The sequence below is a fragment of the Kogia breviceps genome, chromosome 2 (genome assembly GCF_026419965.1).
Source record: "Kogia breviceps isolate mKogBre1 chromosome 2, mKogBre1 haplotype 1, whole genome shotgun sequence".
Taxonomy (NCBI): Eukaryota; Metazoa; Chordata; class Mammalia; order Artiodactyla; family Physeteridae; genus Kogia; species Kogia breviceps.
In genome coordinates, this window is record NC_081311.1 from 123770746 (window position 1) to 123785488 (window position 14743).

Below are 14743 nucleotides of genomic sequence, written 5' to 3' on the forward strand. Positions count from 1 at the left end.
TCAATGACAAAGTTTATTAGATTTAGGTGGGGAAAGGGGTGTGTGGAGGGAGGCCCCAGAGAAACAGTTCAGCTGGTCAGAAAGGAACCAAGACTGCCTGCCTGTGTCTCATAGAGAAGGCCATGTTGTAGCATAGCTGAAGAGTTCCATGTACTGTGACTTGCCCAACAAATCTAGCATTTCCCTGTCACAACCCTTCATTTAAGCTCCTTTTAAGAATGGCTTGGTTGGGCTTCCCTGGTGGTGCAGAGATTGAGAGTCTGCCTGCCGATGCAGGGGACATGAGTTCGTGCCCCGGTCCGGGAAGATCCCATGTGCTGCAGAGCGGCTGGGCCCGTGAGCCATGGCCGCTGAGCCTGCGTGTCTGGAGCCTGTGCTCCGCAACAGGAGAGGCCACAACAGTGAGAGGCCTGCGTACCGCAAAAAAAAAAAAAAAAAAAAAAAAAAAAAGGCCTGGTTTTCTTTTTTTTAATTTTTATTTGAGTATAGTTGGTTTACAATGTTTTGTAAGTTTCTGCTGTACAGCAAAGTGAATCAGTTATACATACACATATATCCACTCTTTTTTAGATTCTTTTCCCATATAGGTCATTACATGAATGGCCTGGTTTTCTAATTTGAGTTTCAGTAGATATGAACCTTGGCCATTAAATGGAATCCAATCAATGCTTTGTTTTTTTCCATATCTGTAGGGCTAGCCTGTGTATAGGCAGAGTGACTTTCCTAGTGGCCAGTGGGGAGAGGGGAGGCTGGTGTAAGCCTTAGTGGATTGAGTTAATGAGAAATGTATAATTATGGAAGGCACTAGACAGTTTCAGAGCCGTGAGAGGTACAACAAAGCTTATCAGCAAATGTCCTTTCACTATGACATGAGTTTGGCTGACATATCTAGCACAGAATCCACTGGGTGTATGCCTTGTACAGAGTGTTTACAGTCTCTCTGAGTACTTTTTTTTTTTTTTTTTTTTTTTTTTTTGCGGTACGTGGGCCTCTCACTGTTGTGGCCTCTCCTGTTGTGGAGCACAGGCTCCGGACGCGCAGGCTCAGTGGCCATGGCTCATGGGCCCAGCTGCTCCACGGCAAGTGGGATCCTCCCGGACTGGGGCACGAACCCGTGTCCCCTGCATTGGCAGGTGGGCTCTCAACCACTGCGCCACCAGGAAAGCCCTCTCTGAGTACTTTTAAACTTTAAAAACTTACTCATAATTTATGTGAGAAGTGACTTGTATATGACATGTAAAAGAAGTTTAATTCTTTGAACATTATTAAGGACTGGATGCTGAGTATTCATCTACATACTGAGACTCAAGGAAAAGTAGAACATGTTCTTTGTCTTTTAAAAACTTACTCTAGGCTGGAACTCCTGGCTTGGGGTCTCTCCCCTCCGCCGTCACTGAGCTGCCCCAGAGCCCAAGGGGAGGGTGGCCTCACTGAGGCTGCCGGCTCTGGAGGGGGCCCCCACTGGCCAAAGCCGTGACTGTCCTTGGGACCGGGAGATAGTTCCCTAAGATCTGGACATCGAAGACCACCTTTATTCATGCAAAGAAAGGATTTTTCCATGTGGAGGTCGACGTGTGGGAGTTTTGCTTTTACCATTTGCTTTGGGGTTCTATCTGTTCTTTTTTTTTTCCCTTTATTTTCTTTCTTTTCTTCTGAGCAATGTGGCTAGCAGGGTCTTGGTCCTTCAGCCAGTGTCAAGCTTGAGCCTCCGAGGTGGGAGAGCTGAGTTCAGGACATTGGACCACCAGAGACCTCCCAGCCCCACATAATATCATTTGACAGGAGCTCTCCCAGAGATCTCTGTCTCAACACTGAGACCCAGCTTCACCCAATGGCCAGCAGGCTCCAGTGCTGGACGCCCCATGCCAAACAATTAGCAAGACAGGAACACAAGCCCACCCATTAGCAGAGAGGCTGCCTAAAGTCATACTAAGTTCACAGACACCCCAAAACACACCACTGGACACGACCCTCCCGTCAGAAGGACAAGATCCAGCCCCACCCACCAGAACACAGGCACCAATCCCCTCCACCAGGAAGACTACACAAGCCACTGAAGCAACCTCAGCCACTGGGGGAAGACACCAAAAACAATGGGAACTATGAACCTGCAGCCTAAGAAAAGGAGACCCCAAACACAGTAAGTTAAACAAAATGAGAAGACAGAGAAATGTGCAGTAGATGAAGGAGCAAGGTAAAAACCCACCTGACCAAACAAATGAAGAGGGAATAAGCAGTCTACCTGAAAAAGAATTCAGAGTAATGGTAGTAAAGATAATCCATATCTTGGAAATAGAATGGAGGAAATACAAGAAACGTTTAACAAGGACCTAGAAGAACTAAAGAGCCAACAAACAATGATGAACAACACAATAAATGAAATTAAAAATTCTCTAGAAGGGATCAATAGCAGAAAAACTGAGGCAGAAGAACAGATATATGACCTGGAAGATAAAATAGTGGAAATAACTACCACAGAGCAGAATAAAGAAAGAAGAATGAAAAGAATTGAGGACAGTCTTAGAGACCTCTGGGACAACATTAAATGCACCAACATTCGAATAATAGGGATCCCAGAAAGAGAGAAGAAAAAGAAAGGGTCTGCGAAAATATTTGAAGAGAGTATAGTTGGAAACTTCCCTAACATGGGAAAGGAGATAGTCAATCAAGTCCAGGAAGCGCAAAGTCCCATACAGGATAAATCCAAGGAGAAACATGCCAAGAAAGATATTAATCAAACTATCAAAAATTAAATACAAAAAATATTAAAAGCAGCAAGGGAAAAGCAACAAATAACATACAAGGGAATCCCCATAAGGTTAACAGCTGATCTTTCAGCAGAAACTCTGCAAGCCGGAAGGGAGTGGCAGGACATATTTAAAATGATGAAAGGGAAAAAACTACAACCAGATTACTCTACCCAGCAAGAATCTCATCCAGATTTGATGGAGAAATTAAAAACTTTACAGACAAGCAAAAGTTAAGAGAATTCAGCACCACCAAACCAGCTTTACAACAAATGCTAAAGGAATTTCTCTAGGCAGGAAACACAAGAGAAGAAAAAGACCTACAAAAACAAAGCTAAAACAATTAAGAAAATGGTAATAGGAACATACATATCAATAATTACCTTAAATGTAAATGGATTAAATGCTCCAACCAAAAGACATAGACTGGCTGAGTGGATACAAAAACAGGACCTGCCTATATGCAGTCTACAAGAGACCCACTTCAGACCTAGGGACACATACAGACTGAAAGTGAGGGGATGGAAAAAGATATTCCATGCAAATGAAAATCAAAAGAAAGCTGGAGTAGCAATTCTCATATCAGACAAAGTAGACTTTAAAATAAAGACTATTAGGGCTTCCCTGGTGGTGCAGTGGTTGAGAGTCTGCCTGCTGATGCAGGGGACACAGGTTTGTGCCCCAGTCCGTGAGCCATGGCCACTGAGCCTGCGCGTCTGGAGCCTGTGCTCTGCAATGGGATAGGCCGCAACATGAGAGGCCCGTGTACCGAAAAAAAAAAAAAAAAAAAAAAAGACTATTACAAGAGACAAAGAAGGACACTGCATAAAGATCAAGGGATCAGTCTAAGAAGATGATATAACAATTGTAAATATTTATGCACCCAACATAGGAGCACCTCAATACATAAGACAAATGCTAACAGCCATAAAAGGGGAAATCGAGAGTAACACAATAGTAGTAGGGACTTTAACACCCCAGTTTCCCCAATGGACAGATCATCCAAAATGAAAATAAATAAGGAAACACAAGCTTTAAATGACACATTAAACAAGATGGACTTACTTGATATTTATAGGACATTCCATCCCAAAACAAAAGAATGCATTTTCTTCTCAATGCTCATGGAACATTCTCCAGGATAGATCATATGTTAGGTCACAAATCAAGGCTTGGTAAATTTAAGAAAATTGAAATAGTTTCAAGTATCCTTTCCAACCACAACGCTATGAGACTAGATATCAATTACAGGAAAAAATCTGTAAAAAATACAAACACATGGAGGCCAAACAATATGCTACTAAATAATCAAGAGATCAGTGAAAAAATCAAACAGGAAATCAAAAAATACCTAAAACAAATGACAATGAAAACACGATGACCCAAAACCTGTGGGATGCAGCAAAAGCAGTTCTAACAGGGAAGTTTATCGCAATACAATTCTATCTCAAGAAACAAGAAAAATCTCAAACAACCTAACCTTATACCTAAAGCAATTAGAGAAAGAAGAACAGAAAAACCCCAAAGTTAGCAGAAGGAAAGAAATTATAAAGATCAGATCAGAAATAAATGAAAAAGAAACGAAGGAAACAATAGTAAAGATCAATAAAACTAAAAGCTTATTTTTTGAGAAGGTAAACAAAATTGATAAACCTTCAGCAAAACTCATCAAGAAAAAAAGGGGAAGACTCAAATCAACAGAATTAGAAATGAAAAAGAAGTAACAACTGACCCTGCAGAAATACAGAGGATCATGAGGGATTACTACAAGCAACTATATGCAAATAAAATGGACAACCTGGAAGAAATGGACAAATTCTTAGAAAAGCACAACCTTCTGAGACTGAACCAGGAAGAAATAGAAAATATAAACAGACGAATCACAAGCACTTAATTTGAAATTGTGATTAAAAATCTTCCAGCAAACAAAAGCCCAGGACCAGATGGCTTCGCAGGCGAATTCTCTCAAACATTTAGAGAAGAGCTAACACCTATCCCTCTCAAACTCTTCCAAAATATAGCAGAGGGAGGAACACTCCCAACTCATTCTAAGAGGCCACCATCACCCTGATACCATAATCAGACAAAGATGTCCCCAGAAAAGAAAACTACAGGCCAATATCACTGATGAACATCGATGCAAAAATCCTCAACAAAATACTAGCAAACAGAATCCAACAGCACATTAAAAGTCTTATACACCATGATCAAGTCGGGTTTATCCAAGGAATGCAAGGATTCTTCGATATATGCAAATCAATCAATGTGATATACCATATTAACACAGTGAAGGATAAAAGCTGTATGATTATCTCAATAGATGCAGAAAAAGCTTTTGACAAAATTCAACACCCATTTATGATAAAAACTCTCCAGAAAGTAGGCCTAGAGGGAACCTACCTCAACATAATAAAGGTCATATATGACAAACCCACAGCAAACATCATTCTCAATGATGAAAAATTGAAACCATTTCCTCTAAGAACAGGAGCAAGACAATGTTGCCTACTCTCACCACTGTTCAACATAGTTTTGGAGGTTGGAGCCACAGCAGTCAGAGAAGAAAAAGAAATATAAAAGGAATCCAAATTGGAAAAGACGAAGTAAAGTCTGTATGCAGATGACATGGTACTATACATAGAGAATCCTAGAGATGCTACCAGAAAACTATTAGAGCTAATCAATGAATTTGGTAAAGTAGCAGGATACAAAATTAACACACAGAAATCTCTTGCATTCCTATACACTAATGACAAAATCTGAAAGAGAAACTAAGGAAATACTCCTGTTTACCACTGCAACAAAAAGGATAAAATACCTGGGCTTCCCTGGTGGTGCAGTGGTTGAGAGTCTGCCTGCCAATGCAGGGGACACGGGTTCATGCCCCGGTCCGGGAAGATCCCACATGCCACGGAGCGGTAGGCTCGTGAGACACGGCCGCTGAGCCTGCACATCCGGAGCTTGTGCTCTGCAATGGGAGAGGCCACAACAGTGAGAGGCCCGCTTACCGAAAAAAAAAAAAAAAAAAGAATAAAATACCTAGGAATAAACCTACCTAAGGAGACAAAAGACCTGTATGCAGAAAACTATAAGACACTGATGAAAGAAATTAAAGATGATACAAACAGATGGAGAGATATACCATGTTCTTGGATTGGAAGAATCAACATTGTGAAAATGACTCTACTACCCAAAGCAATCTACAGATTCAGTGCAATCCCTATCAAACTACCAATGGCATTTTTCACAGAACTAGAACAAAAAATTTCACAATTTGTATACACAAAAGACCCTAAATAGCCAAAACGATCTTGAGAAAGGAAAATGGAGCTGGAGGAATCAGGCTACCTGACTTCAGACTGTACTACAAAGCTACAGTAATCAAGACAGTATGGTGCTGGCACAAAAACAGAAATACAGGTCAGCGGAACAGGATAGAAAGCCCAGAGATAAACCCATGCACATCTGGTCACCTTGTGTTTGATAAAGGAGGCAAGAATATACAATGGAGAAAAGACAGCCTCTTCAGTGAGTGGTACTGGGAAAACTGGACACATGTAAAAGAATGAAATTAAAACACTTCCTAACACCATACACAAAAATAAACTCTAAATGGATTAAAGACCTAAATATAAGGCCAGACACTATAAAACTCTTAGAGGTAAACATTGGCAGAACACTCTATGACATGTATCACAGCAAGATCCTTTTTGACCCACCTCCTAGAGAAATGGAAATAAAAACAAAAATAAACAAATGGGACCTAATGAAACTTAAAAGCTTTTGCACAGCAAAGGTTACCATAAGCAAGACCAAAAGACAACCCTCAGAATGGGAGAAAATATTTGCAAATGAAGCAACTGACAAAGGATTAATCTCCAAAATACACAAGCAACTCATGCAGCTCAATATCAAAAAAACAAACAACCCAATCTAAAAATGGGCCAAAGACCTAAATAGACATTTCTCCACAGAAGATAAACAGGTTGCCAACAAGCACATGAAAGGATGCTCAACATTACTAATCATTAGAGAAATGCAAATCAAAACTACAATGAGGTATCACCTCACACTGGTCAGAATGGCCATCATCAGAAAATCTAGAAACAATAAATGCTGGAGAGGGTATTGAGAAAAGGAAACCCTCTTGCACTGTTGGTGGGAATGTAAATTGATACAGCCACTATGGAGAACAGTATGGAGGTTCCTTAAAAAACTACAAATAGAACTACCATACTACCCAGCAATCCCACTACTGGGCATATACCCTGAGAAAACCATAATTCAAAAAGAGTCATGTACCACAATGTTCATTGCAGCTCTATCTACAATAGCCAGGACATGGAAGCAACCTAAGTGTCCATCAGCAGATGAATGGATAAAGAAGATGTGGCACGTATATACAATGGAATATTACTCACCCATAAAAAGAAATGAAATTGAATTATTTGTAGTGAGGTGGATGGACTTGGAGTCTGTCATACAGAGTGAAGTAAGTCAGAAGGAGAAAAACAATTACCGTATGCTAACACATACATATGGAATCTAAGAAAACAAAATGTCATGAAGATCCTCAGGGTAGGACGGGAATAAAACACAGACCTACTAGAGCATGGACTTGAGGATATGGGGAGGGGGAAGGGTAAGCTGTGACGAAGTGAGAGAGTGGCATGGACATATATACATTACCAAACGTAGGGTGGATAGCTAGTGGGAAGCAGCTGCATGGCACGGGGAGATCAGCTCTGTGCTTTGTGACCACCTAGAGGTGTGGGATAGGGAGGGTAGGAGGGAGGGAGACGCAAGACAGAAGAGATGTGGGAACATATGTATATGTATAATTGATTCACTTTGTTGTAAAGCAGAAAATAACACACCATTGTAAAGCAATTATACTCCAGTAAAGATGTTAAAAAAAAAAAAAAAGTCACGTACCACAGTGTTCATTGCAGCTCTATTTACAATAGCCAGGACATGGAAGCAACTTAAGTATCCATCGAGAGATGAATGGATGAAGAAGATGTGGCACACATATACAGTGGACTATTACTCAGACATAAAAAGAAAGGAAATTGAGTTATGTGTAGTGAGGTGGATAGACCTAGAGTCTGTCACACAGAGTGAAGTAAGTCAGTAAAAGAAATATCGCATGCTAACACATATATATGGAATCTAAAAAAAAAAAAATGGTACTGATGAATCTAGGGGCAGGACAGGAATAAAGATGCAGACATAGAGAATGGACTTGAGGACACGGGGAGGGGGAAGGGTAAGCTGCGACGAAGTGAGATGTCCAACTAGAGGGGTGGGATAGGGAGGGTGGGAGGGAGGTGCAAGAGGGAGGAGATATGGGGATATATGTATATGTATAGCTGATTCACTTTGTTATACAGCAGAAACTAACACAGCATTGTAAAGCAATTATACTCCAATAAAGATGTTAAAAAAATAAAAACTCTAAAGCAAGAAGAGTACACGTATTATAGTGTAATGAAAAGAACAAGGATTAGAGAGTCAGAAAACTTGAGTTTTTATCCTTGATCAGGGGTGGGGGGGTATCGGTGTGTATGTGAGATTTAAGGCAAGTCATTTACTCCTTGAGCCTCGGTTTTCTCATCTATAAAATGGAGTTTAACATCTACTTGGCAGATAGGGAAGCTTGAGTAAGTTAAGAGGCCTAAAGAATATGGTAAACTGTAAAGTGTTAGTAAAAGATAAGTTAATAATCTTTGAGAAACAAGAAGTGCTGCCCCAGATGAAAGGGTAATTGTGCTCCTGGGCTTGTATAAATTAAGTCGCTTTTAGCAATGAGAAGTTTTCTGTTTGTTACCAGAGAAATTGAATTCCTAACACTCTTATTTATTAAACTGTTTGCAAATGACACAGGCGCTTCATGAAGATTTTAAGGTCTGTTCTCCTCTCTCTTTCCTCCCACGCTTCTTTCAGTGCAGTTTGTCAGCATAGTATCCTGAATGTTAAGAAATGGCTTTGGGCTTGGTTCTTTGAATGTTTATGGAGAATAATTAAAACCCTCAGAGCCATTTTTATTTCTCATCCAGAAACGTTTCATGAAGAAAGTTTGGTCACACAAAGATATAAATGGCAAGAGGTCAGAATGGTGGTGATGCTGTATGATTAGATATTTTGAAAGAAATTCGTATTTTTAAAGCTCTTTCAGATGGCTTATCCATCCTTATTGACAAATCACCATGATTTATCCCTAAGAACAATATTTCTGTGTAACCTAACTCAAGTTAGGGGCTTAATCTAATTAAGCTACGCTTATCAGTGATGATGGACAAGAAGGTAACTAGTTATTGAAAATAGCACGTAGGGTATGAAGCGGTCCCGGAAGTGAGGATGATGGAAATCTGCCAGCCAAGGCAATTTTGGGTTTCAGTGAAAAATCTAAAATTCTAATACTTAGCGGAAAAAATTATTAATGTAAATAAGTATAATGCCAATAATCCATCCAGAGTTCTTCAAAATAAATGTGTTTTGGCAAGGTGCTGGAATTCTTCGGTGTATTCTCCCAAATGTTTCTGTTGTCTGAATGGCCATGTTGAAGACAGACAGACTGAAAAGGTTTGGTGCGCCGGGTGCTGGATTTATAACTCAAACAGTAGCTCCTTTTGAGATTAGACAAGCAACCCCCCCAAGTTTTAGGAAAATAGTTGGGGCTTTGTATTTTTCCTCCATAAGAGTTTCACTTGAATCCCTGGAGGTAGGGGCAGTTTTTGGAGAAGTAGCTACGATGTATGATGTGTTATAAAGCATCAGTTTTCTTCATTTTCTGTTTCTTGGAAATATGTTAGTAAGTTACTCAAACACGTGAAGAAAAAATGCCTAAAACACAGCAGCAAATGCTAAGCACATTTGAAAAAGTGTGAGTTTATTAAATTTAGATCTTGTCCATAATTTCAAGGGATTAATTATAAGGAAATTAATCAAGTCAGCAGGACCAGCAAATGTGTCTATTTGAGAAAGCCCCTCTGGGTGACCACAATCTTAAGTAAGAAACAGAGAAAGTTATATTTATAACTGTCAAAAATGGGATTTTACTAATTGAGTGAATGTCAATATGTTATATATGCTTGTCAGCCAGATTTTGTTTTATTTGTTTATGTATTTGTTTTTTTGCTGCACCATGTGCCCTGCGGGATCTTAGTTTCTTGACCAGGGATCGAACCCAGTCCCCCAGCAGTGGAAGCGTGGAGTCCTAACCACTGGACTGCCAGGGAATTCCTTAAATTTTGTTATTTTTAAAGGAATAAATATGGCTCTTATGGTGTGAAGACATTGCCTGAAAGAACAAACATTAGAAATCTCTCAGTAACTGTCCACAGATTTCAAATTTTAGGTCCTCAAGCAAATGCTGCATTAGCCACAGTTAAAATTCATGGAGTGGGCTTCCCTGGTGGCGCAGTGGTTGAGAATCCGCCTGCCGAGGCAGGGGACACGGGTTCGTGCCCCGGTCCGGGAAGATCCCACGTGCCGCAGAGCGGCTGGGCCCGTGAGCCATGGCCGCTCAGCCTGCGCATCCGGAGCCTGTGCTCCGCAACGGGAGAGGCCCACGTACAGCAAAAAAAAAAAAAAAAAAATCATGGAGTTTCATGTGTTAGGAACTTTATATTTAGAGGTAGGTAGTATTTGCTATAGTAGAATGGAGCACAGGTTGAGTTGTCTCTATCATGGGATTTTTAAAAATTGAGGTAATTGGATTGTATTATTAAAAAGCATTTTATTTATATGCCAATATGTCTCTGGCATCAGCTGTTTTCATACACAAGGTTGGAAATAGTAACTGGTTTCTAGATAGCTTGTCAGTTCATTTTTGGGGGGAACTTTTTGTGATTATTTTAGCCCTCAGCTGGGCTATTGCTAAAACCTTGTGGCCGTTGGATCCTATCTGATCCCTTAGTAAAGTGATAGTGTTTGTTTAAAAAAATTAGGACTTGGTACATAGACATAGTGATGGCACCAGAGATGTCGAATATGCGTGAATCATTAATTAGAAATTGCTTGTGGGATAGAAAATTGGGGGGAATAATTAGAAATAATAAGCTGGCCTTTTTAAAAAACAGCTCCGTTGAGAGATAGTTTGTATACTATGAAATTTACCGTGATCATTTTTAAATAAAGGGGAAGTATTGATAGGTGTCTCACTCTAAGCCACTTTCTTTTATTTTAGAGTAGTATTAAACAATAATAAAATATATATTTTCACTAACAAGATGATCTTTTGATAATAGTAAGATGATCTTAAGCATTTCTAAATCTGTAAGTGAGCAAGGCTTGAGTGGACTGGGAAGACTGTTGTGGTTCCTTGTATTGGAGAAATACAAATTTATATGGGATAAACAAACGCTTAACATACTGGCCAATTGTCAGTGTTGTGAAATACTAAAAAATTCCATTTTGGCATAAGCAATAATCAGGTTAAAAAGAACTAGGAAAACATCTTTTGAGTTGTATACAGAAAAGTACCTGATAAGAATTGTCCTGATTTCATGACAGATCTTTTTTTTCCTTTTGGAGCTGCTTTATGTAAACTTTTTTGGTGTGTTAAATATAGTGTATATACAGGAAAGGTTGTGAAACTTAAGAATAGCATAATAAGTAAGATAAAACCAACATCCGTGTAACTACTTCTACGGTCAGAAAAGAACATTGCCGGCCTCTCAGGATCAATCTGTATTTCCCTTCCCCCTCCTTGGTCCTTGACTGTCATTTTAATGCAACTCTCCCCTACCTCTTTGTGTGTGTGTGTGTGTGTGTGTGTGTGTGTGTGAATAAACCACCTATATATGTGTCCCTAACAGTTAATATTTAATTTTGCCTCTTTTGTGAAAGAAATCATTTGTGGTTTTTTTTTGTTTGTTTTTTTCTAAATAATTCTACAGCATTTCTATTGATTGATTGATTGGCTGTTTTGGGTCTTTGTTTCTGTGCGAGGGCTTTCTCCAGTTGCGGCGAGCGGGGGCCACTCTTCATCGTGGTGCATGGGCCTCTCACCGTCGTGGCCTCTCTAGTTGCGGAGCACAAGCTCCAGACGCGCAGGCTCAGTAGTTGTGGCTCACGGGCCTAGTAACTTCGCGGCATGTGTGATCTTCCCAGATCAGGGCTCGAACCCGTGTCCCCTGCACCGGCAGGCAGACTCTCAACCACTGCACCACCAAGGAAGCCCCATTTGTTCTTTTTTGTCTCAACAATCCATCCACATAGAACCATGCAATACAGTGTATTCTTTTTTATCAGAATGTCATATATCATTATATGACTCTAATATAGTACTTACCATTCTATAGTGTGGGCCTTTGGATTTTGCCCAGCTTACTACTGCTTATTCTGCTTTGGACATTATGGTCTGTAAAACCTGATACACGTGGGCATGAGTTTCTCAAAGTGTGGTCCCTCCATCCACAGTGTCAGCATGAAACTTGTTAGATAATGCAGATTCATGGGCCCCACCCCAGATCCACATTCAAATATCACCTTGGCATATATGTGTTTATATATATATATATATATATATATATATATATGCTTATTTCAGTGATTTTGCTTTTGTTCACAATACTTTGAAGTCTTCTGATTTGGAAACTGCCTTAGGAACACTTTAATGGTCACACACATGCACACAAATACACACTTACCGCAGTCTCTGAGCAGTAGACTCATTACACATTTTTGAAACAAATTAGTTTTATCTAGTTTGAGACAAATTTTTGGTGTTTTCAAAGATAAAATAAATATTCAAAAGAGAAAGATTTGCCAACACTGAAGATATTCAAAGAGTATGCAATAGGTGGAAGAAGACCTGCTAAAAGAGGTTCCCTGGGGCTTCCTTGGTGGTGCAGTGGTTGAGAGTCCGCCTGCCGATGCAGGGGACACGGGTTCGTGCCCCGGTCCGGGAAGATCCCACATGCCGCGGAGCGGCTGGGCCCGTGAGCCATGGCCACTGAGCCTGCGCGTCCGGATCCTGTGCTCCGCAGCAGGAGAGGCCACAACAGTGAGAGGCCCGCGTACCACAAAAAAATAAATAAATAAATAAAAATAAAAATAAAAATAAAAGAGGTTCCCTGAATACAGGTTGGGCAGAACATTATTCCCAGAAAGAGAGCTGCAGAGCCCCACCGAGAAAGCAGGTCAGACTCTAGAGTTGGGCAAACATGGGTTTGACTCTACTTGTACCCCTGACTTGCTGCATCATCTTAGGGAAGGACTGATCTGCTCTGAGTTTCAGTTTCCTTGTAGGCAAAGAGGGGATAAGAACATCTACTCTAAAGATTAAAAACCAGTGACTCTTTGCAGGGCTACGGTCATGCGGCAGATGCGTTTTGGCTTTGGGTCAGCAGTTTAAATCTGTGTGAATATGGCTGACCGTCATGCCTTCAGAGCTTTCATGCTTTTTACTTTACTTTCATGCTTCCTGCAGGAACGATTCCAGGTGAAGAACCCTCCCCATACTTACATTCAAAAGCTCAAAGGCTATCTGGATCCAGCTGTAACCCGGAAGGTAAGATGGATTTGTTTCCACTTTGTGTTGTTGCTTCCTCATTAGCAGGCAGAATCCTCCTGCCCTGGAGGAGACCTTCCTTCCTCTCCATTATAGCCTCTGCCGGAGCCTCTGGGAAAACAACCTTGGAGTTGTTGGAGCCGGAAAACATGAAAAGACAAAGAAAAAAAGCCATCCTCGCTTGAGAATGTGTTTAAAAGTACTTTCCTGAGTTGGGCGTCTTGTACCTCTGATGGTTATTGAGTTGCTGCCATTTGCAATTACACAGGGCAGTAGGTTCAGTCCAGAGGTGTTCATGCCCTCAGAAAAACAGGCCTAGCAAAGGGAATACTTGTCTTTCATGCCTTGGTGCATTTCCAGAGACCTTGAAAAATCACTGGGGCTTTGTCATCCCAGCTGTGCACTCACATCCTGTGTTGATGCTTTTAGCGGCTTCCCCCGCCCCAGCCGTGCCCCTGGCCCCAAGAAGGTAAGGAGAGAATAGCTGATTCCATTCTCAGCGGACTCTCTCCTTTTACAAACAAGCCCTGCTTTGTGCAGCCACACAATTGGTTTAAACTGATGCCTTGTGGTAAAGCATGTAGCCTGGCACAGCCCTGGGGCCTGGATCTGTCCTGGGATGTCTCAGGGCAGAGCCGCCCTTGCTCAAGATGGATAAAGGGCTAGTCACCAGACAGCACTTGTTTTTTGGTTGACCTTCCACAGCTCCTGCTTTCAAGGCTGCCCTGAAAATATCTTGAGCTGAATTCCCTCTGTTGTTTCAGTGTGTGACTCATGAGAGCAGAAAGGCACAGTTTTCCTAGTTAGCCACTGTTTCCAGGGCTCTTGGCTCTGAGATATATATTTTAAGCTCCTTTTTCTGCATCTTCTGCTTACATTCTAAACACTCTGCCCACCCCCTGCCGAAAGAAATCAAGTAGAGGAGAACAACTATTATTTCCTTTCGGACGTTCCCTGGCCCTCTGTCCTGTAGTTACTATGCAGGCAGGTGGAAATAAAGTCTAGGAGTGATGATGCAAATGGCTTGTGGACCTTTGCTGTCGCCTAGGCGCCATATGTGACATAGCCTCCTCTTCTAAGAATGTGCCTATCAAAGTATCTTAATACCCTCCTCATAACTACGGCACACACATTTCTTTTTTTAAAGAGCTTCTGTCAGGTCTGCTAAGTGAGACAGCTGCTTAATTCTTTCTTTCTTGTCCCCCTCCCCAAGGATATAGCACCTTTCAATTTCATCACATTAGAGAGGGTTAAAGGAAGGCATACCCATATACACAAAACACAACCCAGAAAAAAAGGAAAAACAGGCTATTTCTTTTGCACAGGGGCAGCAAGATTCTGCATGAGAAATATTTTCAGAAATTCCCCCAACTCGTAAACCTTCTGGCTGGACAGCTCAGACCCACGATTAGGCACGCTCATCCCGAGCTGAGTGGCAGAAATGCCGTATTCGTACACAAGGCTGAGAGTATACTCT

The 14743-nt window shown here is 41.0% G+C and overlaps 1 protein-coding gene across 11 annotated transcripts in view; it reads left to right on the plus strand.

Annotated features, from left to right (window-relative positions):
- FMNL2 (formin like 2) overlaps positions 1 to 14743 on the plus strand; it is a 308926-nt gene that overhangs the window by 190629 nt on the left and 103554 nt on the right. For all 11 annotated transcript variants that reach the window (XM_059052274.2, XM_059052276.2, XM_067026043.1 and 8 more), the window contains exon 3: positions 13186 to 13266. In XM_059052274.2, the coding sequence (XP_058908257.1) occupies positions 13186 to 13266 (81 nt within the window). The remainder of the gene's footprint in view (positions 1 to 13185; positions 13267 to 14743) is intronic.